General features: G+C 32.1%; 2 protein-coding genes across 2 annotated transcripts; one reads left to right on the top strand and one right to left on the bottom strand.

Moving 5' to 3' along the window:
- The first annotated feature begins 2993 nt into the window (after positions 1-2993).
- LOC119603411 lies at positions 2994-4500 on the top strand. The gene is made up of 2 exons (XM_037955438.1): positions 2994-4129; positions 4194-4500. Exon 1 carries the CDS (start codon positions 2994-2996, stop codon positions 3972-3974), a length of 981 nt encoding a protein of 326 aa, XP_037811366.1. The 3' UTR covers positions 3975-4129; positions 4194-4500.
- An 18783-nt stretch (positions 4501-23283) lies between these two features.
- Positions 23284-24419, bottom strand: LOC119602900. Its single transcript, XM_037954701.1, has 2 exons — positions 24268-24419; positions 23284-24203 (listed from the first exon to the last, which is right to left on the bottom strand). Exon 2 carries the CDS (start codon positions 24178-24180, stop codon positions 23398-23400), a length of 783 nt encoding a protein of 260 aa, XP_037810629.1. The 5' UTR covers positions 24181-24203; positions 24268-24419; the 3' UTR covers positions 23284-23397.
- Between the last annotated feature and the right edge of the window lie 2208 nt (positions 24420-26627).

Genomic DNA, 26627 nt, shown 5'->3' on the forward strand with positions numbered 1-26627 from the left:
TGTATTTTTGTTCATCCTTCAAAATGTTACAATAAAAAAAGAAACTTAAATAGTTTCTAATTTAATCTAATACGGAGAGACCTTTAAAAGAAACGTGTGCCTTTTTTAATAGAGTGCTTTGATGATTTTTTTTATATAAAACTTACATACATACGAAATAGTATATAATTACATAAAAATATGGTCAAATTAAATTTTCTTTAAATAAATTGCATTTTCTTTAAGTAATTATGTATGTATGCTTATGTAAATACATACATATACTTATATGTAGGTAGTTAGATACATATGTATACATACATATATTCATATTGTACATATGTACGTTAATTTATTTATATTTTTATTCTTATATTATTATTAATTTTGAAATTGTACCAAGCAAAAAATTTATGTATACAGTATATTTTAAATAAAAATTTTAAAATTTAATACATTTTTTTAACTTTAACTAAATTTACGTTTTGCTTTTTTCTTGTTGTAAAGTTAAGAAATTACTTTACGACGATTAAGATTTCTTTCATATTATTTACCTATGTACATTAGGGTGCCCCGAAATGGAATATACTGATGTTCCCACCGAAAATGAAAATTTATTCCTTCAATACTATGTTCACATATCCATGTTTTAACTTGTTTTTGGAAAAACTCAATGAGTTTAAACACAACCGTTCACATATTAAATTACCGTGTTTTTTACTTTGAAATGTTTTTCCGACTTAAACATTTTGTTTTAAAAATTAAGATTTTCACTTAAATTGCACTAAATTTTATATTTAAACAAAATTTTTTATTAAATTAAAACAAATTTAAAATCTTTTCAACAACAATAATAATATTTTTTGTAATTTCAATTTTTATTTTTGACATTACTTTTTGTTCTAGCTGTGTCCATTAAACAAAAGTACGAAAAAAATCATTCCTGTTCTAAAAACATTATGTGTTTTATAATTAAACATGTCGAATTGAGATGTTTTTGAACTTGAAAAATGTATAGAAAAAAGAGTCGAATTTGAAGTGTTTTTTGAAAAAACATAATGTGTTTCAAAAAACACGAAGACGTGAACGTAGTATAAGATACCATTTCTCAAAATTTTTGTCCTGACGTCAATATTTGGTGAGCTGGATCAAAGGATAAAAAGGTTCCTTTTTAAGATTTATATGATTTTTTCCACATTTCTGGCAAATAAACCAAACGCAAATTTAGTATTATATGAAAGGTCTTTGAAAGACGATTTCAATGACATAACACAGATTTGTATACAACTCCAAAATTATTACAAATGTCGTAATTTTTCGGAAAATATTTAAGTTTTTAAAATTTTTATATAGAATAACATAATGTAATTAATTGCAATTATTACATTATAAACTTCATTCAATTTCACCGAAATGGTTTTTTCTGTTTTTCGAAATTCGTTATATTTTAAATATTACTTATTATGTACATCAGCATATCCGTAATTTCATTAGCTTTACAATGGTATATAACACTTTATGTTTTTATTCTATTATCAATCAAATTTTTCAGTATAACTGAAATATTAACACAATGTATCCCAAACATCTGCTTTTTCAACCCAAACATCTGCTTTTTCAACGAATTATATTAAATTTATCTATGTAAAAATGTAAAAAATCTGAAAATTTTACGAAAAATTAAAAAATTTCGATTACTTTTACTGTTACACAAAAAAATCTTATATGCCATTGAAAGCGTCTTTCAAGGACCTTTTCCTTCGGAAGAAATATGAAAAAAATCATAAAAACCTCTAAAAAGGACCTTTTTGTCCTTTGATCCAGCTGGCCAAATATTGACCTCAGGACAAAAATTTTGAAAAACGCTATCTTATAATCATTTAAACTTTAATTTTAGTTGGGAACATCGACACCTTATTTTTCCTCCATACAAACGGGGCCACCCTAATGTACATATATAGCAATGTTAAAAATTTTCAGAGTTTGGGAAAGCGGGAAAGCAGAAAAAAGCAGAATTTTTATAATAAAATAGTAATTTATACAAAAATAAAATATATGGAAAAATATATGCTGTACAATATTTTTGAATGTTATGTGTTCCAGGCGGGTACTTGTTCTGCATAATTTTTAGGCTATGTCGGGACAGTCTAGAGTCATTTAAAAGTTCTAAATGACAGATTAAAATCTACTTTGTAAACGAACAATATTATAAAATTAGTAGACTCGTATTGCATGCTTGAGGCAGTTAATGATAGTGTCAATTTAACCTTCGGAACAAGAGCTGTAGCAAAAACACCCCAAATCAAAAGCCTACAATTTCAAATTCGGAAATTAAATATCAAGACGATTTGTATTTGGATTCATCCACACATAAACTTATAAATAAAGAAATTACACCAAAAAAGACCCCGGTCAAAAAATAAAAAAGTTTTTGAAAAACCAATTTCTCTATCAGAATCAAATTTAAGAAAATGCTAATAAAAATCTATGAAAATCTGACAGGAATTCATAAATACTTAAAAAAACTAATATTTATTAGCTCAGAGTTTGCTTCTGTACGAACAGGTAACAGGCCTAATACAAAGCTTATGGGTGGATTCGGTTGGAAAACATTAGTTAAATGTTCAGCAAATACCCTCTACCGGTGGCTTAATATGTTTAGCTGCCATCTAAAGGGAGCAATTTGTCTGCTTATAATTGGTTAAACTTTTAATATACAGTGAATCAATTAAGTAATTTGCCTATGTAAAATTTTAAATTTTTTACTCCATTTTTTAAGTAAAATTTTATAAATTTTAGCAAAATAAAGTAATTTGTTTGTTGTATTTTTTAAAGAATATCTTATATTTTAATTTTCTAGTAAAATCGTGATATTAATTAACGAGATTTTTGATAAAATGTGAACGTATTGTTAATTTTTAAGGTAAATAAAGAATTTTGCTTTTTTAGGTTTTTTGTTCATTTTTTTAATATTGCTGCATTATTTTATAAAATTTAATATATTTATTACTCCTATGGCTAGACAACAGGACTCAAATCCTCCAGCCAAAGCAGAAGTGACGAAGTCTGCTGCTGAGGCGCCTAAACGGCAAAGATCAGAGGAAGAGTCCCCTTCGTTGTCAACCATCCAGCCGACGACTAAACGTCCAAAGAAGGCGCAAACTGTCGTCGTTAATAGGCCTTTCAGTGAGGTTGCCAAAAATCCACTGGTAAGGGCTATTATCGACAGGAGCAATAGTGACGGGGCCATCTCTCAAGATAAATGGGGGATCATCCGTCAACGAATGCTAGGGGTGTACTGGAAAATCCTTAAGGAAAATCCAGGACCCGCCCCCCAAAATGATGACGCTGGCTGGTTCCAGGGTCATATAAAACTGCTGGCTTGTTCGAATGAGCGCTCTGCGTTACTTCTCAAGCTAGCGATTGAGTCCCTTGGGGAAGTGTGGCCAGGTGCTATGTTGGACGTGGTCCCGGTATGTGAAATTCCTCGCAGACCGAGATCCATTGCCACCATCCCAACTGAGCCTCATGACCCGGCGGAGATTCTGGCGCTCCTTCAGAGCGGAAACCCTCATCTACCTACCCATGATTGGAAGGTGGTGAAGGTCTCCGAACCGATAGGAACGATCAGAAAGGCGATTGTGGTCCTTAATAAGGAGTCCGTGTCGCCACTGCGAGAGTGCGGAAGCAAAGTATACTATGGCTTTGATAGTATTACTCTCCGTACCTACCGCAGTGACGACAAACGCAACGCCGCTGCCTCGAAGGTTAAGCTAGAGGTTCCGCCCAAGAAGGACGATGATAACATCGACGATCCCGCTGTTTCAGAAGGCGGGGAGAACTCTCAATCGACCACAGGTCAATTGGGAGAACTCCTCGGCGATCTGAAAGTGGCGGAGGACGACGACACCCTTTCGGATACTGATCCGGAAGATGTCGACGTAACCGTCGTCTACGATCCTGACTTAGGAGATGGTGAAGGTATTGCAGATTAACCTTCACCACTCCAAAGCAGCATCTGCTGCCCTCCTCCTCCGTTTAGCTGAAAGAGGGGAGGAGCTAATCCTGGTCCAGGAACCGTGGACCCACCATGGTAAAGTTCGTGGACTCTCGCTTAGAGGCTATAAGCTTCTTCATGCTAACTGTTCAGGTAATATAAGATCCTGTATTCTGGCTAAGAGCCATTTAAACATCTTTATCCTGTCTGATTACAGCGACGAAGATACTGTTGCGGCTGCTTGGGAGTCTGGTAACTCAAACATCTGGCTTCTAAGTAGCTATATGGCACACGACCATGGCGACCAGCCACCAAATCGCCTGGTGAGGGAAATTGTGTGTGAGGCAGATAGGCGACACATTCCGCTTCTCATGGGTGCAGATGCAAATGCGCACCACACGGTCTGGGGAAGCTCAGACATTAACTCAAGAGGTGAGTCTCTTTTAGATTTTCTATTAGATAATAACCTAGTAGTAGTAAATAGAGGTTCAGAACCCACTTTCATAGTTGCAAATAGAAAGGAGGTACTGGATATAACGGTTGTGAATGCAAACCATATTGACCTAGTTCAGGGTTGGAAGGTCTCAAAAGAATGCTCCTTCTCTGATCACTGCTATATAGAATTCGAAATAGTGGTTCAGGCAAAGATTATAAAACCATTTCTCAATAGGAGAAAGACGAACTGGGAGGTACATAAAGTGACCTTGAGTGATATTCTTCCTACTGCTCCGACGATAGAAAGTAGAAGTGACATTGATTTAGCCGTTAACTGGATCTCAAGCTCTATTAGTGTAGCCACAAAAAGGGCTTGTAGATTATCAAATGGTATGCTTAAGGGCAAACCCCCTTGGTGGGATCCCGAAATTGCGAAAACTCGAAGGTTATGTCGTAAATTATTTAACGAGGCAAAGAGATCTGGTAACTGGTCTCTTTATAAGTCAAAAGTTAATGAATTTAAAAATCAGGTACGAAGTGCGAAACGTAGCTCCTGGAGAAAATTCTGTAGTTCTATAGAAAATTCGTCAGATACGAGTCGTCTTCGTAAGATCCTGTCTAAATCTCCTTCCGTCCCAAGCTATATACAAAAAGCGGACGGAAATTGGACTGCAGGTAGTCAAGAGACACTTGAGCTTCTCTTGAATACTCACTTTCCTGGTTGTATCCCAACTGGTGAATCAATTGCAGATAATCAGCACGGTATTGAAGTAGATAATACTGCTGAAGATGTTATGATAGATGATGACATCATTCGCTGGGCAATAAGGAGTATTGACACCTATAAATCTCCGGGCCCTGATGGCATTATTCCAGCGGATCTACAAAATAATTTAGATCGTATCATTCCCTGGCTAAGTAATATTTATAAGGCCTGTTTATACTGGTCCTACATACCTGTACAGTGGACCAGGTGTAACGTGATCTTTATCCCAAAAGGGGGAAAGACATCTCACACCAAGGCAAAAGAGTTCAGACCCATCAGTCTGGCGTCATTCTTGCTTAAAACTCTGGAGAGGATAATTGATATCAATGTCAGGATATCTATTGACAAATCTCTACTCTCAAACTCTCAACATGCATACATGAAAGGTAAATCTGTTGAGACGGCTTTACATTCCCTGGTTGGGTACATTGAAAAGTACATGAGCTATGGAAACTTCACTCTGGTTGCCTTTCTCGATATTGAGGGCGCTTTTAATAACGTCAGATCCTCACCTATCTGTCAATCCCTCTCACAGATGGGTGTGGAACGATCCATTGTGAGTTTTGTAAAGAACTTGCTATCTGAACGGACTATTGTATCTTCACTGGGTGATACAACAATCTGTAAAAAAGCCATCCGGGGCACTCCTCAAGGAGGGGTGTTGTCCCCTATTCTTTGGAATATGGCAATAAATGAACTATTGGTCAAACTTGACTCAATAGGTTTTAAGACGGTTGCCTACGCTGACGATGTTGCAGTAGCGGTAACTGGTACGCATCTTGAGACTCTGTCTCAGAGATTGGAAGAAGCGCTGAAGATAATAAGCTCATGGAGTGTTAAATGCGGTCTCAGCGTAAACCCAGGAAAAACGGAACTAGTATTGTTCACAAATAAATACAAAATTCCTCAATTCTCCCTTCCACGCCTCAACGGTGAGGTTCTCACACTGTCGGATAGCGCAAAATACTTAGGTGTTATTCTCGACAGAAAATTGTCTTGGAGCTTGAATATCATCTCCAGATCTTCCAAAGCCATTACGGCGTTATACGTTTGTAGAAAGGCTATTGGCCTGCATTGGGGTATCAACCCAGGAAATGTGAATTGGATATATGAGGCGGTGATTAAACCGATAATGATGTATGGTGTAATTGTCTGGTGGCATGCACTTGACAGAATATCTAACAGAAACATTCTTACTAAAGTTATGAGACAATCTGCTCTTCTCATAACAGGTGTACTTAGGACTACGCCCAGTAAAGCGTTGTTTGCCATGCTGAACTGGCTGCCTGTGGATCTTCTTGCTAAACAACTGGCAATGAATACTGCAGCCAGACTAAGTATTACGAATAGATGGAACTACGGTTCCAGAGGTCATGCAAAGATTGTAGATCTTGTACCAAACCTACATCAAGCTATTGACTACCATATTCCGGAACCGTGCATATCGAGGAACTTCCGGTATAGTTTAATCTGCGATTATAATGAATTAGCACCTGAAAGTGTTGGAAGCTTTAATGTATATACAGATGGCTCAAAAACAACTAATGGTGTCGGCGGGGGCATATTCATTGAAGAATTCGGGACGAAAATCTCTTTCCGACTCAACGACGAATGTACTATTTTGCAGGCTGAAATCTCAGCTATAAAAAGGGCTGCTAATTGGCTTAGGTACTATCGGATATCCAACAGAGATATCAGAATTTATACTGACAGTCAAGCCGCTATCAAATCCCTGATAGGTGTGTATTCTACATCAAAACTTGTCCAAGAATGCCGGGCGTCTCTAAACGAGATGGCGAGATATTCAAGAATTACCCTTATTTGGGTCAAAGGACACGGGGAAACAATTGGCAATAATACTGCTGACATTCTGGCAAAAGCCGGCACGAGGATGACCATACTGGATATTGACCAGTTCTGTGGTGTCCCCTTAGCGGTCATCAAGAAGCAAATACTTGATTACTGCTTCAATTCAGCTCAGGAGCGATGGTCTCAGGAGCACACTTGCTCGATCTCTAGGCTACTGTGGCCTCGTATGGATTCTCATAAAACATCCTACATTTTAGGGCTAAACAGAATATATCTGAGCGCTTTGTTATCAGTTCTTACAGGTCATTCAAAGTTTGGAAACCACGCTAGACGTATTGGTATTCCATATAATGACTTTTGTAGGAGCTGTCAAAATGAAGAAGAAGAGGAAACTATTACTCATTTTCTGTGTAACTGCCCGGCCCTGGAATCGCTCCGTCATCAGGCGCTGGGTTCGTCTCACTTTTCTGATCTATCTGATCTGTCAGCTATTCAACCTGAGTGTATACTAGCATTCTTGAAATTGTCGAAGTGGGTGTGTAACTAAATACACACTATGATTTTTCTGGTAATAGAGTCTTAACTTCTTCGCTATTCTATACTCATCATTCTACTTTCTATATCTGTTTCTTCACTACTTTCTTTATTACTACTCTTCCCCTTCCAAATGTTTTCCCTTATCTTTTCTCTTTACAGACGTTACAAAGGGACCGAATAGGACCCAAGTATAGACTTACTCGTGTTAGTAAGCAGTCTGAAAAACCTAACCTAACCTATTACTCCTATATATTAGAATAACATTTTTTAGATATTTTAGTAGTGTAACGACTAAGTTTGGACATTTCTTTACCGATTTATTATCCTATATACCTATAAGAATTTTCAATATCTGACTTAACATGAAATCTATCGTTTCTTTGAATTGGATACATGATATATTAGGAAATCAATGGATTTGGACCTTGTGTGGTATAAATCTATAGATTATAACAAAAATAATCTGAGTTTTTGGTCATTTTGTATTGATAAACAAAAACTACATTACGGAAACCCCATCTATTTGGGGAGTACTATGTGAATTTTATTAAGAATTGTATAATATTGATTCTTATTCAATAAAGCTAACACTAAGTACCATCCTAGCCACTCTAAGTATGGGGATATCACCGTATAGCACTATAGAACTATTACATGCTAGAATCTTGATATTCTACATCATATTTTGAATGCATTATTTTATGAATAATATACAGTAGGCGTAGTTGAATTTGGATAGTTATTCTTGATTTGGGTTCTAACGATATATAAGTGTATGTAATAGCTGAAAAATATTGCTTTTGTGGATCTTAGGTGATGAGAACCGCCTCTATTTGTAAATATCTAAATTAAGTATTTTTCCCGTACCGCACGATAGTTCACTTTATATTGTTTCCAAGCAACCTAAGGTCTGTTTAGAGGTCTAAATTTGAACATAGTGTTCTTTAAAGTTCGTATATGGACTTTGGAGAAGATAAAAGAGGACTTCAATGGTTTTTGCTTGGATACAAGTCGCTCTCCTTTGGCAGTTAAAGATTTTGAAAGACAACTCAGTGCGTTTTTTTTTAATAATTCTTTGTGATATTTCATCAATTTCTATATTTTATATTTTTTAATGATTGATTAACCTTCTCATAATTGAATTTCATTGATTTATACTTGTTCTAAAAATCTAAACTAATTTTTTATATTGGAATTGCCTAATTATTTCCCTTTAAACATTTTTAACGCAAATAACTACACAGTTTCACACAATAAGGATATGATTTTTAAAAATTACAATTGAAAAATATTTTTACAATTTTTTAACAATAAAACAATAAATTCCAAAAAGCAATTAAAAAATCATTTAAAAACCCCAACGAAATTAACTGGAAATTTCAACATGCAAAATACTTTATTGACGTGCAAATTCTGACGAAAAATAAAAAAATGCAACAACAAATGCACCAAAATTTTTTTTTTAATACATTTTTCTTGGTTTTCCCATTCTACACAATCTCTATTTTCAATTGGAAAACATAAATTTACTTTTTACCTGAGTGAAGGTATGCGTATAATTGCAATTTAAATGTAAAACGTTTCTTATTTTTTATAATAAATAAAAATTTTATTAATTTTATAAAGTAAAGTACTTGCTCTGTGGTCACTAGGGTGATCGACTCGATTTTTCAACCGGTTTTAAAACCGGTTTTTTCTGCTTTACCAGTGTCGGTTTTTTCTTAATGTTGATTTTTCGAATATCGAATAACCCGGTTTTTTTACTTTTTAAAACCCGGTTTCGAATACTTTTATTTGCTTTGTATTCAAAGATTATTTAAATGAAATTTTTAAGTAAATAATAATACAGCCCGTCTAAATTTTAAAAATATTCGAGTCGAGGAACTAGCGTATATTTTTCCACAGCTCCTTTGGTTAAACTTTTTTGATTTTCCTAATTAATTAAAAAAATTTATTTGTAAAATTGATAACTGTTTGATAAAATTTTATCAATCTTAAGATTATATTCCAATTACCATAATTAATTTACGGCTGAAATTTTATGGAAGTGTTGGAATGCCTATGCAAATTTCCTAAACAGGGCTTTTAAAATAATCTAGGATTACATAGTACCTTATGTTTAACAGAAGTGTCCCACTTTTTTCCAAATTTTTTTATATTAAAGAAATAGTGTAAATCCGACGACTAGATCTAAAGTTGTAATCTTTTAAACTGTTAAAAATCATTTCGGGCCATGTTTTATTAATCAAATTTAAACATAAACAATAAGTTTTTCAAATTAAAATATATTTGTTTTATTTATAATGAAAAACCGGTTAACCGGTTTTTTCTGAATTTGAAAAATATCAACCGGTTTTTTTTAAATGTCAACTATTCGAACTATTCGAAAACCGGTTTTTGGAAAATGTCGAATAATCGATCACCCTAGTGGTCACCACAAAATGAAGAGTAAAATAGATAAATGTTGTACGACAAGCATTTTTACGTTGCGACCCGTTTGTAGAACTTGCAAAAACCGCAAAACATTTTGATTTTTCGTACAACCAACTCACAACTTCGTATAACAACACTACACACTTTACAATTCCATAAACAACCTTCTCACATTGTAAAAGCTTAATAAGTATGTGGGCTTAGTGTTGTACTCGCCACAAAAGATCTCCTAGGGTATTTTTTCCTTAGTCACCGAAAATCTTGGAGGGTAATATATTGAACTTACGAGTTAAATCTCCAACTCCTCATTCTAATCAAATTTTCTAGGGAATAATGTTTTATTAGTTTTTGTTTCCATGTGCCTTACCATCATGATGATTCGTGAAATTAATAATCACAAGATTCATTAAGCCATAATTTGTAATTTTAGTACAAAAAAAGTTTTTTTTATTAAGAAAAGGTATTTTTCTTAAAGATATAGTTTTCTTCAAAAAATATATGGCAATACTGAGCCAAGCATAGAAAGCATAGAAAGCGGCTCCAGCTAGAAGCCGAGTTTTTTATCGGCTTGAGAAAATATTCAGCAGCTACGAATTCTAATAATAAAAATAACGCTTTTGTTTACAAAAGTTGACAAACGACATTTAAGTTATAGTTTTACATTTTTAAATAAAATTATATAATTAATAAACAAAAGGTAAAAGAGGCCAAAGTAAATAAAAGAGATCAAAATAAATATTACTCATGACAACGATTATGGATCCACTAAGAGGTAGTTGAGTTTTACAGTAGAAAGATTGAGTCTAATTCTTTTTGCCGTAAGGCAAGCTCCAGCAACTGATAATGCCTCCTCGGAAGTTGCTAAACAAAAGTTCGTTAATAATGCAATATGTATTTGGAAACATCCAACAAGAAAAAATTAAAATAACACCAACAATATGTATATATTAATACGTCTTCCTTATTTGCCATGGACAAAAATTGAAGCATTTCCTTTTTGGAGTTTGAAAGTCTCTTGAAATTAAAATTTTATATATATATAATGAGATAATAAAATGAAATGACTTTTTTAAAGGTCAGAGTTTATTTCTGTTGTGCAACCTTTCTTGGCCACTATTTATTAATTTTAAAGTTCTGCATAAATAAGGTTTTCTTGTTTGTTGGCTCATCATAATTATTATCTAAAACAGCATTTAATTCGATGTTATTCGTTGACGCATATTTTTTATCCATTAAAGTAGCTGTTCAATGAATTTTTTTAATTTTGAAACGGGTTTTAAAATAATTTTTAGCAAAATTATATAATGTGCAAATTCTGACAGTTCTTTATTTTTATTGAGTTTATCCATTATATTTACATAAAAGAAAATAACTGAACATACAGTTAGTTTATTCCGTCCTTGAAGGTAGCAAGTTGAATTTTTGAATATAGATAAAAAATCGGAGAAATCTAGTTTCATAAGTGCAATATTTATTAGGCTTCACGCAATATTTTTGAAATTGTGATATCATACCTTTTATGAAAGTTTTTGGATCAGCATTAATATTGGTGTAATTATTTTTTTTTAATTTCAACTCCTTCATCTGCATATCTGCGGCCAAAACACCGATTTTGGGCGACAATTTTTGATAGACCGAAAGCTGCTGAACATATTTCAAATCCGACTTTAGTATACTATTCTACAGGAAAATTTAAGATATATAAACTTAATTTGACAGAATTTGGATGCACTATATATGCATAAGAGCAAAAGAAAAAATGCAATTTAAAAAAAAAAACTTGATTTTATCATTCGAAAATATAATATTCAATGCCCTTAAAAAAAAGCGTTAAAATTTTTAATTTATTGAAATCCGTTTAGGAGTTATGATGGTTATATTGTTAACTTGTGGGTTAATAATTTCCCATCAAACAATGGTGTTTTTCATCATCACCTCCGAATTTAATAAAACTCCACCAAATTCATGTTCCATATATAACTGATACAATGACAAATTTTGGCCCTTATAACTTTCGTGGTTTTCTGGAGCATTATAAAAGTGTGAAATTGAACTCATTCTTACCGATTTGTCCTATAAAATCAATTATTAAAGCATGATTTCCTATTAATCCTGCAGATTCTGCTATGTAAAAAATGTCGCTCAAAATCAGCGGTTTCCGCCTCAGATATCCAGATGAAGGAGTTGGAATTTTGAAAAAATGATAACAGCATTGTGATCACTGATACAAAAACCTTCTTAAAAGTTGTGATATCACAAAAACGGGAAACATTTTGTTTTTTGAAACGAAGCCTAATATTTATATCATCAATTTTTGTTATAGCTTTTAAACATCGTATACCCATTTTAATTGTAGTCGGAGTTTTTTTTGTGTGCTTCTTCTGACATATCCATTTGCTCCAGTATGGAAACTCCAAATTTCTGCAATAACTGGAGTGATTCGGCATGATTATTACTTCGAATTTATATTTAAATAATTCGTTTTTTTTAAGATAGAACTTTCGTATACCCATTAATTCTTCTTCTGGATTGTCCAAAACGTCATGTGTGAATGAGTGTGTCATATATTTGTAACGCGGCATTTTTGATAAGCTACGATTTTTGCTACGCCATCGCTAACGCATGTATTTCGCGACTCTCTAAATTAAACCATTTTATTGTCGATGTTAGAAAATCGGCAATTCGATATCTTTTTTGTGGGTGTGTAAAGAACTCAATTGTTAAGCTGTATGGCCACACGTCAAAATTTGAATCAAAATTTGTGTATGTGTTGTTTATGCATCTTCTTCATCAATGATTCCTCGTATATATATATTACTTACGTGTGGGCATACAGCTTTAAACTGGTTGATGTTATTTTAAAATTAACGCAGTAATGAACTGTTATGTTTACATACGTCCAAAACTAGAGCATCTTGCAATGCTGTTGTAGCGATTATACGACTTGTAGCAAACTTCAAAACTGGCTTTTCAAGACCCATGTTCTTTAAAAATCCCTTGCTCTACAATGCATTGCAATGATAAAAGCCTGGAGATCTGGACAGCCCATTTCTGCTACCCTTCTACCATTAACAAACTTTGATTCTTCTTCCTTAGATGTACATGATAATGCATCATTTGATTTTTTCAATGTAGCCTGCAAATTTTTATTTTTGATCTCTATTTCGTGATTGTTCCGCAAGTGAGATTTGACGTTGATGTTAAATGGCTAAATCAAACCAAAATTTAACAATTAAACGATTAAATTTAATACGAGACTTAGCGCATGTTTTTGAGTTGGCAATTAAATGCCAATTAATAATCAGATTAGTTAATCTTAAAATAAATTTAATCCAATGTTAGTCCCCTTTGATGTTTTTGAGTATAAATTAAAACTTTGCAGTGTTGCCATACAAAATAACAAATTGCTATAAAACAATGCATGTTTCATAAAAAGAAGAAGACAGTTGGAATATAAAATATAATTTGTAAAGGTAAACTTTTTGGTTCCTTTTCGTTTTTCGGCTGTTATGGTTTTGAATCTTTTTTATATTAAACATAGAATTATACATGCTGCGCCCTGATTGAATGAAAATTTACAAAAAGGAACTTTCTGGTACCTTTTCGTTTTCCAGCTGGTAGTTTTTTGATTTTCCTGCAATAAAACATAGAAACGTGAAATCAGACAAATACATATAATCCTAATTAAATGAGAGTTTATAATGATGGACATTTGGCTACTTTATCGAATTTTGTATAACAGACCATAAATTAAACTCCAGCGCACATTAGGGTAATGGGCTAATTCAGGGGAAGATAATATTATTTTTTTTATTAATATTGTCGAATTTGTTTGTTTTGTTTTGTGTTAAAAAATAAATTTTGGATATTTTTTAGGCTATTCTAGTGTCCGTCCGTCTTTCCTTGACTTAGGTTAGGTTAACCTAACCTTCCTTGACTTAATTTTTAATATGTTTGTATGAGTGCAAGTTGCCATTTTGACGATATTATAATAAAAAAATTCCACATAGGTTTATATAGGTAAGAAAAAGGAAACATTTCAATTTGGTGGGAATTGCTCCGTTATTTCGCATAGCTCCCATACAAACGGACCTTCCGGATATGGTTTGAGCTCATAAATATGCTTCTCTTTTTCGTATCTTTACCAAAATCAACAAAACTTAGTTTTATATAAGCTAAAATAATACTACCGACTTTCAATATGATCAGTTCATATTTAACCATAGATCTCATATAAAGTCGCTCGTCCCGTAAAACGGGTCGAAAGTGACCTATTATTCGGGAAACAATTATATATGTATATACCTTTTTTGTATTCACTTATTTAATTATTTATTCATTAATTATTAGAGTCCGACCGAACGTTCGGGTACGGGTTCGGAGTTCGATAAAAAGTGAGGTTCGGTCAATATTCGGTGTTCGGCGAAATTTTGACCGAACGCCGAACTTTTTATAAAATGTTTTTTTTTATCATATTTTTATATCATCAAAAAGTTTTAAAAATGCTGAAAATCTGTTTACAGAAGGCTGTACAATAAATTTCGGATATACATAGGTATATCCTGATTTGCTGATTTGCAAAACTGTTAACCAGAAACTGATTAAAAAGCTAAGAAAAGTGAAACATTTAATTTGAATTATCTCCATTTGTAACATCGAAATTTTCTAGGTTCTTATTCTCAAACGATCTAGACATGTCTGTCAGTCAGTCTGTCAGTCTCTTGAAAGATCGATAGGACCTAAACTATTGTTGCAGTTTGATTGGAATTCAAAATGGGCAAAATCGGTTTACATTTGGACATGGCCTCCATATAATGTTCGCCTTAGAAAATTACTAACGTTCATAATAGGGTTAAAAATGGTAGTATTTTTATTAAATTAAAATTTCATATAAATTGGCAAATTGAAATTTGCGAATTGTGTTAAGTATTGTATATTTTGTATTTTTTTAAAAACTTATTTTACTTATTCGATAAAATTCATTTTGATTTCGATACATATTTAAAACGAAATTTTGATCACATTGGATCATAATATTATGTACAACAATATTATGATAAATACAAAAATATCATGATGAAATATTTTGACGGTATTTAATCATATAATATTTTAAAATTGTTACAATAACGATAATATGTTTAGACTACAATCATAATTTTAATCATAATATGTTGCTCTTAGAACATGGTTATCACAACCATGTTTTTTCTCAGCGTGCTCTTATAGATAATTATAACATTGTCAATAAATCGTTTAAAAACTAAACGGTAAATAATTATGTAAAATATAGGAGGTTTTTACTAACAAATTATATGTTTTTAAGTGAATTTCAATAGGGCGATGAAAAATCTTAAATCTGACCGATAGGTAAAATGCCATTCCACAGCCATCCTTGCTCGACTTAATCTATAGTTAAAAATCTTTTCCGATGTGGATAATTTTGTGTTTCGATTGTAGGCTTTCATTATAGGGCGGTCTAAACCAAAAAAATTCATCCCCTATCAAAAATATGGAGTTTTCGAAATGTTTCTCCGTAATGTTTGCAGTAATATATGTATGGCAATTTGCCTTTTAAATTTTAACTGACTCATGTCACCTTTTCCAATCCGATGAAGTTGCCAAGCATTTTGTACGCAAACGTCAATGAGCCATGTGAAAATTAAACTCCACCATTCGGTATCCAATGCGGTAGCAATTGACGTTTTGGTCTAATCGATCAACAATTTTTGCTGGGACCAATAGGTGAAAAGTTACACTTATGTGAATAAAACTCTGTATGACCCAAAAGTCCAAGTTTGACCCCCTCTGACTCCGGCAGTTTTGCCCAATAGAGCTGAAAATTGGTATCTGACATACTATACAATAGTACTAACCTTAGTGCAAATTTCGTCAAAATCGATTTTTTGAGTTGGGTCACTTGACATGAAATTCCCCATATGTATAACCACTGCACAAACTCAGAGATATAGGTTTGTTCCAGAAATACAAATTATTAATCTACTTGCCAGGTTTAATATTTTTTGTCACCTTGTATCTTCTAGCGCTAAAAGTTTTGTATTCTTTCTTTTCCCAAAAAATATATTTTAAGAGGTGAGCCTCCCAACTATGCAGCTCCCTCCTTTCCAAAAAGGGATTCATCCATATTCTTCTCTTCCTTTTTAAATCCTCATCTGAGATCTCTATCAAATCAATAAGTTGCTTTAATGCTATTAAAAGACGCACTGTTTAAGAAAAAATAAAATTCCACATATAAAAGTTATTTGTCAACTTACCTCTATTTTGACAAAAAGGAATACGATTTCTCATATGTACTGATATGAACAAAATTTGGACAGATGTTCTGCTAACTTAAGTATAAAATAGATAGTCGTTTCAAAAAAATAGTTTTGAATGTTTTATCTCATTTTACTCTTTTTAAATAACTTTTGAATAAATCAAGGAATTCGAAAAATGAAACCAGATTCTGGGTTAATATGTTTCTCATCTGGGGTTTTAATAGAATTTGTCTTTTTCATCGCTTTTATACCTACATATGTATGTAAACAAAACTAAGAGTTTATGTTTTGTTTGACAAAATTGAAAAATAAATTAAAAAGAAAATTTATTTTTTGTAACATTTTTCGTTTTTATGAATGAAAAATGTATCTAAATTATGAAATAAATCCTACTAGATAATGGACACGGTCTCCAATAATTAAATAAATAATAAACTTTTATTTAAAATTTCACGTAAACTAACTAGAATCTACATTATCAAACAGAGTACTAATTCAGCAACATTATTGAAATTTTTGTTACATTTTTTTGTATGATGTTTTTTAAGATTTAAAATTTTAAAAACATCCCTACAAATATTTGGAAGATATCGTCCATAGAAGATATCAAAACAATATTAAATTTTTATAATTTGGAAGAAAATCATCCAAGCAATATTTTTTTGATATCGCAATGTTAATATTAAAAAGTAAAATCGGCAATAAACAATAAAAATATTTAAATTAATATTTTTTTGATTTTGTAAAGTATTTTTTTTTGCCAAATTGTTGTATTTATTTCTGTAAGAGGATTTTCATCCTACGCAATACGTTTACGATATCGTTATGTTATCGCATAGATGATATTATAGCAATAAAAATATTTTTTTCAAACTTCAAAATATTTTTAAAATAAGAAAAAAACTAATTTTTTTAAAAAAATCTTAATACGCGATAAATCAAGACGACATCATTACAATGGTAATTTATGCTTGGAAATTTTCACATAAAAAATGGATAGTCATGATGTTTTGGTTTTCAGAGTACTTAAAAGAAATCAATATTAAAAGAATCTTCCTGTGGGTAAAACAAAATTGTGCGGGAAACGTTAATTTGGCATATTTATATTAATATATTTTCCATATTGTAATATTTTATTGCTAACACTAATAAATGTGTCTTCAAATTGCCAATTTTTTAATTTCTTAAACTTTTCTTCCTAAAGATAATAGGAGAATATCTCCAATATATCTTCCAGACGATTATCTGAAGATATCTTCTTATTTTCACCATGCTGATTATCTAGCAATGTCTCTTTTTTGTCTTCTAGGAGTATTGCTTTCGTATTGCTTAGAAGTATCCCCCTGGCCGCACAATCTCTCCCGAAGGAGGTATCTTCCGCAATACGAATATGATTGTTGCCGCAATATTTTTTTTCTTCTAAGCAATACGAATTCGTATCGTTTTCGTATCTTCTTGCTTGTAGGGATAAATTAGACTCTGCACACTTATGGGTACTGTGAATTCAAAATACCACCTGTTAGAGTTCCCCACAGTCATTTGTCAAAAAATGTAAATAATAAATTAAGTATTTTTAATTTTAATTAAAAACATCTCAAAATTAAAATATGTACTTTCCCTTACTCGTCTGTATTGCCATTTTTGTCTCATCCGGCCTTATTTCACGGTGATACTTTTATAACCACAGGGTGAGCTTATTCGACGACTCGCCACCGCTTCTTACACGTCGGCAGATCCATGTACAAGCACTTTGCTCAAGTACTCGATCTATATAATCTCTGGCCATTGCTGCCCTGTAGCATAACTTCGGAGTAGCGAAGACATCACTTCCATTTACACTTCTGTTGCTTCGGCAACGACACCGAACTTATCCCGTGTTATAGCCTTTACCGTGTATCAGTCTTTCAACCAACATTCTTTTCCCGCGACTTTATTTTTAAACCACAAAAAACACGTGTACCCTAAGGAACCTCTCCAATAACCGGCACAATACAAAGTCCGAAATCAGGACAAGACAAAGTCCGAAACCGGAGCAAAGTCTAGTATGACGGGACTATAAACACCACCAGTTTATAGTCCCGGCATACTAGAAGCATTGTTAGCTCCTCTATTTCCCCGGTTTGCAATTACAAGATGATCAAGGTAACATGCTTCGGGGGAGAAAAAATATTGTGGGGCTCAAAGTTGGAAATGAGTTAAATGAATAAGATACAAAATGAATTAGGGGCACATGGACCCCCATCCATATACTAGTAGTAATGTGTCACATGTTTTTTCTTGAATGTGTCTTAAAAATGAGAAGTATGCTGGGTTTAATGGCGATGGATGTACGGTATCTCATTCGGATGACTCTATAAATATTCCCTTCTTTGCCAGGTATGTTCAGGGTTGACTCGATGGATTGAAATAAGCATAGGAAAATGTCCAGTGGATGACACAAATTAGTTTAGTATTTTTGTGAAGTTTTTTAAGTTTTGAGAACATAGAAATAAATAATAAATTATTGTGGTGTCAGAATAATAAACTGAATCAAAGTATAACAAGTAGTCCGACTCTTTGACAGGAGTACCTAACTCTAAATATGTGTTAGTAACAAAAATGTATTTGTATTGGTGCATTCTAAACACACAGAGTTTTATAAAAAATTACAATTGTACATTTGTTTGAATTTTCAATACCAAAAATTGAAACTCTATAAAATAAAATTCAACAACAACAAAAATTAAATGTCAATAATTAAACAATTTTTTTTCAGTTCAAGAAAATTAAAATTCTAAATCAAAAGTGCGTTAAAACTATTTAAAAAAATTTCAGTTTCTTGTGGATAACTGCAATTTCGCGTACGATCCTTGAAAGTGGCCAAAAAAGTAAGTTAAACATTTGAGTGTTTTGACAAGTTTAAATTTCTCACAAGAGAGTCGAATTCACACGGCACTCTTAGATGTGAGAGAGTAATTTCCTATATGTGAGAGTCGGACTACTTGTTATACTTTGAACTGAATTGTCGTTACCCAGCAAACACAGAAGGTTCGCGTAAGGTCGAGAAGATTATAAATCAACCTTTTTTATTTGAATGCAAATTTTAAATTCATTTATTTCTTTAAGTAACCGTTAATGATTAATATTAAATAAAATAAATAACATTTTTCAAACGTCTGATTTTGTGTTTGTTGGGTTATTTCATCTGTGGGGAATATACTAATACTACCATAAGTTGTTCTACTAATACATTCAGACGACTTAGGTTTTTGACAATAGACTTAGGTCCCTGACAGCAGAGTTTCCGCTCTATATACTCTATGGTACCTAGCTTGATAGATTGAGTTTTGTTTGATTTAAATCTTACATCGAAAGTGAGAGGGAATACTTCTGCAGGAAGTTTGTTCCGCATACGAACGGTGCGGCTGAAGAATGAATCTTCTCAGTAGTGTGTTGTTGGACACTGGCCAAATAGAGATTTTATGTTGATTTCTCCCCCTACGAGATGAACAAAATCGATTTTTCATACTGCTTCTATATACTCTATGGTACCTAGCTTGATAGATTGAGTTTTGTTTGATTTAAATCTTACATCGAAAGTGAGAGGGAATACTTCTGCAGGAAGTTTGTTCCGCATACGAACGGTGCGGCTGAAGAATGAATCTTCTCAGTAGTGTGTTGTTGGACACTGGCCAAATAGAGATTTTATGTTGATTTCTCCCCCTACGAGATGAACAAAATCGATTTTTCATACTGCAGAGATATTACTTGCGTGATCAAATTTTAAAATTTTACCAACATTATCGGAGAGCAAAAATTAATTTTAAACCGAATACTTTGTTGCAAACACGACAAGTTAATAAATGTTATGACCAGCTTTTCCAAAGGTTTTCTTGTACTCAAGCGTATGAAAAATATGTACAGATAACGAAGTTGAAGTTGACGAAATTCAGGTGGAAGATGAATTTAAAGATCCAAATTGGATACATGCAAAGTTTCCAAGTTCTTCTTTATCAGCTACAGTATTGCAAACTACTTGACAGATTAGACATATCTTCAAATTCAATGGCGAGACTTTTTTTGGAGTTAAAACATGAAAACAACGTAGATGGCTTCACGTCTTCCACATACATACATACATACATACATACATACATACATACATACATACATACATACATACATACATACATACATACATACATACATACATACATACATACATACATACATACATACATACATACATACATACATACATACATACATACATACATACATACATACATACATACATACATACATACATACATACATACATACATACATACATACATACATACCATACATACATACATACATACATACATACATACATACATACATACATACATACATACATACATACATACATACATACATACATACATACATACATACATACATACATACATACATACATACATACATACATACATACATACATACATACATACATACATACATACATACATACATACATACATACATACATACATACATACATACATACATACATACATACATACATACATACATACATACATACATACATACATACATATGTACATACATATGTACATACATGTATGTTTTGAAACGTATAAATAGTAAATGCCAGGAATGTCTAAAAAGGCTCCAAGAATTTCATCCGTACTAAATGGAATTCAAAAATTAATTTCATGCAACTTGGTAGAAAATGGTTCTGCTAAATCTTTAGCTATAGAATTTAATGCATCCACCAAATTTTATAAGAAACAAAAATGGATCTGTCAAACTCGGTAAAATTCGGTCCATAATAGACCCAAGATCCCATAGAGGAAATCGTCTTATCGCATATACATATTTCATAGAACTACCAACTTATATGTTATATTATTTCTAATAAATGAATTAAAGCAACAAAATGGAAGCACGTGAAGTAAAGAATTTTCTTTTTATAGCAATTTTATTTCACTGTTTAATTGATTCGTGGGCTCAATTAAACAAGTGTCCTAGTGTGATCGTGTGATTTTGTGTAGAAGAGTACGTACAAAAAAGTGAAACAGCTGTTTCCATCTTACTTTGTTCTTGTTTTATACCAATCGTGTAAACACAATGATTATAAATCATACGATTTTTATTCTCTTTTTTTCATACGGATGGAATTTAATTTTACTTTTTCATTAGACTTTACGTACGTAAAGTGCGATCGTGTAAAAGCCCCTTAACGGAGTATCGGGTAAATGAATACTAGGATAATGAAACACTAATTGCAATTGAAACAAGTAAGAAAGTATAGTCGGTCGTGGCCGACCATATGATACCCTACACCAGTTATGAATATTAAATGTGATTTATTTTTCATAATAAAGCATTTATCTTCAATATTCCCTTGTTCCGATACATTTAAGCAATTTATGGATGAAAAACTAATTTTCTGAAAGAGGCTTTATATGGGGCTAGGGGCAAATATGGACCAAGCCCGATAAAATTTTGTGAATATATTTGTATTTACATAATATTTTATTGTGCTAAATTTCATCGCGATATTTGTGTTTATAAGTTAATTTGGGATATTCAAGTAATTTTCTGAAGGGGACTTTGTATGGGAGCTAGGGTCAAATGGGGCCCGATCTTTATGAAATTTGGCAGGGTCATCCAGACTTCTATAAAACTTAGTAGTGCCGCATTTTATCGATATATCTGTAAATTTAACAAAATTATGAGCTCAAAAGCCCTTTTCGGGGGTTCTGTTCTATGGGGGCTAGATGAAATAATGGACCGATTTTAACCATTTTCAATAGGCTTCGTCCTTGGGTCAAATAAAACGTGCGTGCCAAATTTCATCCAATTATCTTGAAAATTGCGACCTGTACCTTGCGCACAAGGTTTACATGGACAGCCAGCCAGCCTGCCAGACGGACGGACATAGCTTAATCGACTCAGAAAACGATTCTAAGCCGATTGGTATACTTTAAGGTGGGTCTAGGACGAATATTTTTGTATGTTACAAACATCAGCACAAATCCAATATACCCTCCCCACTAAAGTGGTGTAGGGTATAAATATAATGTATTAGAAATCGCATAAACATAATGAGCAACACAGTTTTTTAAATAAATTAGAAAAATATTAATATGAAGCAATAACATATGTAAGTAAATTTTTATACCCTACACCACTATAGAGAGGATGTTATTATGCTTTGTGCTGATGTTTGTAAAGCTACGCGGTTGTTAGATCTTACAACGTTGGTAGTAAAATGTGCAGAAAATGTCTTACATCAGTGTCAACTTACAAATTTTGTCTTGCGACATTGTCAGTAATGCTTTTTCTGACATCGTTGCAAAAGAAAAATTGTTAGTTCACACGATTGTTAGACATCTTCTGAACATTTTACTGACAACGTTGTAAGATCTGACAAACGTGTATACCAGATTTAACAAACTAAAATGTTGGTTCTACACTTTCTGAGTTGATTATACCTTTGCCCCTTTTAACCCCTCTTTCAGAAAATCACTGTTTTTGTCAACAAATCGCTGAAACTACTTAAATATTAAAAATAATCCAAATTATTTACATACAACTCACTGGTGTAGGGTATCATATGGCGACCATGCCCGACTATACATTCCTGATTTATTAAAAAGTTTCCTTTTGCATTGTTTGCGAACACGCCCATAGCAAAAAAAGAAACTTAAAAATTACACTTTTAGTATATTTTTTATATTTTTTTAAGTTTTGAGACAATTCTTCTTTGGGATGATAATTATTCCCTAATTCATTTCATTTGCAGAAAAAGAAAAGAACTATAGAAAATTGTATATATTTTTTAAATATGTATGTACATAATATTTTTAAGAGATAAAAAATTCATTGCTGATTTAGTTTGAAAAAATTTAGCAAAAAGTGCTTTATGTATGTTAAATTTCTGCACAAACATTTCTTAAATTGATATAACGTTTAAAAATGAAACATTTTTCTATCCAACTGTGCATTACAGATTCGTGTACACTTATCAAGTATCAAGATAATACGTCCGTTAAAAATATTTAAAATTTTTTTTCTTGTAGTTTTTTATTTGTATTTACATAAACATTACTTTTTATATTATTTTGTTTTATGATAATTCATGCAAAAAAAGGCATTAAATTTTCCACATTCTATTCCAAACTGTCCTGCCACTTTAAATGAAATTCCTTTTCGAATACCATTCGATCATACAGACGAATTTCTGATATACGCGCCGATATATCGAGATGTAATTCCCGAATGGCTAAGTGGAAATTTTGTTTTGCGACATTTTGTTTCTCTGTCGAAAGTTTATTTAATGGCCGACGAAATGCTGTCAATATTCGTTCCAAATGATATTCGATACTGGGACAACGACCAATGCATACCAACAGATTTTCTTCGTTTCGAATGTTTCCTGGAAAACGTCGACGCATATCGAATGGTGCTTTCCCACTAAGTAATGCTCGAACTTCACTCACAATATTGGCATGTGATTGTACATCGGTTACACTGATGGCTTTAAATTCGTATTTATCACAAAACGCCATTAAATCACCAATACAGCACCAGGGCTGAGAGGCCAACAAGGCATGATGACTATTCCAGTTAGAGTAACGGCCAATGGGTTCAGACAGAAAACTGCTTTCCCTTATAAATCCAGGTGTTGGCAATATATCTACTGATGGCTGCGGCGATGGTACTTTTAAATTAGTTGGCTCTCTCGAAGCACTTTTTCTATTTTCATCAATCGATTCTTTTTCCGGAGATATTGCTAAGAATTGTTGATATCGCTGCAGATGTGGATAATTGTAGGAAGTATCTTCTTCTGGTTGCGAAGTTTGCTCTTTAAATGCCACAGTTTTAGGAGTTGTGGTTCCAATGGATTTTCTATAATCCATTAGTTTTTTCTTATAATCAACTCGTGACGCCATTAATAATACACTTAACTATGTATCTATAAATTTATTTTCGAAACTAGTCAATGACCGACCTCAAATAATTTCTGTAGTAATATTTACCGGAATAGGAAATTCTAAATATTTTTTATGCAATTCTCTTCAGACAGATTGTGTCGTTGCCGATGCTGCCGTTGTTGATTTTGTTAATGTACGTTTATAAAGATTACAAATCAAACTAATTCGATTGAAAATTGATTGTGGTATACGTATATGTTTGTATTTACATATATTTTTCTTCACTGTTTATTTTTATCAACCGATCAGCGAAATTTTGGCGCTAATACAATTGTCTCGACGCTATTGTTTATAAGTACATTAGGAGAGTCAAGTTTGTGTAGAGACAAAAAAAAATTGGCGATATTCCTGACAAAAATGAATACACTGGTCTACATGTTTTTGATGCCGCCAAAACTAAAACTGTTTTTAATTGCATTCGTGTTAAAGAACTATACAAAAATCCAATTTGATTTGTTTTATATACATACATATGTATGTATAGGCAATTTCATGTCAATTGACCCAACTTAAAAAATTGATTTGGATGAAATTTGCTCCAATGTTAGTACTATTAAATAGTAGGCCAGACACATTTCAGCTAAATCGTTCAAGAACTGCCGGAGTTAGAGGAGGTCAAAGTTGGACATTTTGGTCATGCAGGGTTTTCACCCATTGGTCCTATCAAAAATTGTCCAAAGAACTTTAGATAGCTATTTCTTCAGAGTTTAAAAAAAAATAATTTAAAAAAAATTTTTTAAAATGAGCCCTTTGTTTGCTCAAAAGAAAGCTTATACAATTTCCTTTAAGGGCTTTATAGCTTTTATAAAAAAATATTTTAGCTCTATAACTTAGCTTTCTGAAATAAAAAGTTTGTTCATTTACTTTCCCAGTAAACACTTGTAACGAAAGAGTAAATCAAAATTTACGAAATAACTCTCAAAATTAGTAAAAAATTAGCAGGTTATTACAAATTAACCCTGCCAGCGAATTTGAGTTTAATTTTGGATAAATGAACTAAATTTACACTATTTAGGCTCAACTTCATGTTTCTCAGTGCTAAATAAAAATATTTACAAAAACAAAATACATAATTTTCTAATTTTTATCCCATTTTTGTAAAATTTAAGTTCGATCTAATATACCAAAAAGAAACGTAGATGATAATAATTAGATAGAATAAAAATGTATAAAAAGAACACTTTTTAATACACTAACAAGATAATTTAAGGCAGAATTATTTTTGCTCTCAAAATTAAAAAAAAAAAACTGTTTTTATATTTCAGTAAATATGTATATTAAGTTTATAGTTTTCAGTTGTGTGAATAGTAACACATTGTGAAATTTTGTAATGATTTTATTTAAAATTTAATATATAAAAAATAAATTTATTATATAATAAACATAAGTGAGAGATTAGTGAGTATAAACAATTTTAAATTATTCATAAAGTAATAGAAATAAAGAAAATGTATTATAAAGTCGCTTTTACTACATAAAATAGTGTAAAATTAGATAAATTTCCAGTTTCCCTATTGCTATGGCAAAACTGGAAATTTTAGTAATTTTACGCGCTTTTATGCTATAAAAAAGTGACTTAAAACTGAAACGAAATCGACTCAATAAGTAAGTATTAAACAGGAGGAACTGTTTCTTACCAACGCGGTCTCTTTTCTTCCTTTCAAATTGTGCAATATTATATATTTTTTAGATATTTTTACCTACACGTTGTTACGTTATGGATACTATTTAGATAGCAATTGTTTGCAGGGAAAACGAATCTAATTGTATACTAATATGTCAATAGGGAAATTTAGTGAAGAGCATAGAACTAGCATCCGATTCACGTCAGTATTATTCCTATCCTATTGTAAAATTAAATGCACATTTATTTCATTTTGTTTTTTCATTATTTTTTTCTTTCATTTATTTTACCCATCTCAACTTCGCTTACAATGTCGGTAGGATTGGACTAATCTGAACACTAACATTCGACGCAATTATTATTAAATGTGATGTGGCTTAATCACGAAAGATATGAGTTGGGCACTCATTCGATTCCCAGCCGCTGCTGGGATATAATTTTGATTTTACGTTTCATATGTACTCACCCGACCTTCGCATACAATGTCGGTAGAGTTGGACCAATCGGAATTGAATACAATGTTTGGATTAGTCGCACCTACATTGTCTTTGGTCTCTAATGGCATATGTATGTATGTACGCTGGATAGTAAAAACATTCAAGAAAACATAAACATGATTTCTAAACCTTCTATATGTTTATAATTTTTTTAAATTACTATTAAAGTTTCCAAAAAAAATAGTAAATTTTGTCTTTTAAAAATAAAAATTTGTCCTTTATTATTTATTTGTCTCAATACTTTCTTATATTCTTGATAAGTTCTCTGTATATTACCTTCCTCG

This window comes from Lucilia sericata, unplaced genomic scaffold (genome assembly GCF_015586225.1).
Source record: "Lucilia sericata isolate MDLA Ls3-8-SP2 unplaced genomic scaffold, ASM1558622v1 Contig000009F_arrow, whole genome shotgun sequence".
NCBI lineage: Eukaryota > Metazoa > Arthropoda > Insecta > Diptera > Calliphoridae > Lucilia > Lucilia sericata.

What these genes read in the sequence shown, in the direction of transcription:
- LOC119603411 (XM_037955438.1), top strand. Translation starts at nt 2,994, where the DNA reads ATGGCTAGACAACAGGACTCAAATCCTCCAGCCAAAGCAGAAGTGACG.
- LOC119602900 (XM_037954701.1), bottom strand. Translation starts at nt 24,180, where the DNA reads ATGGCGTCACGAGTTGATTATAAGAAAAAACTAATGGATTATAGAAAA.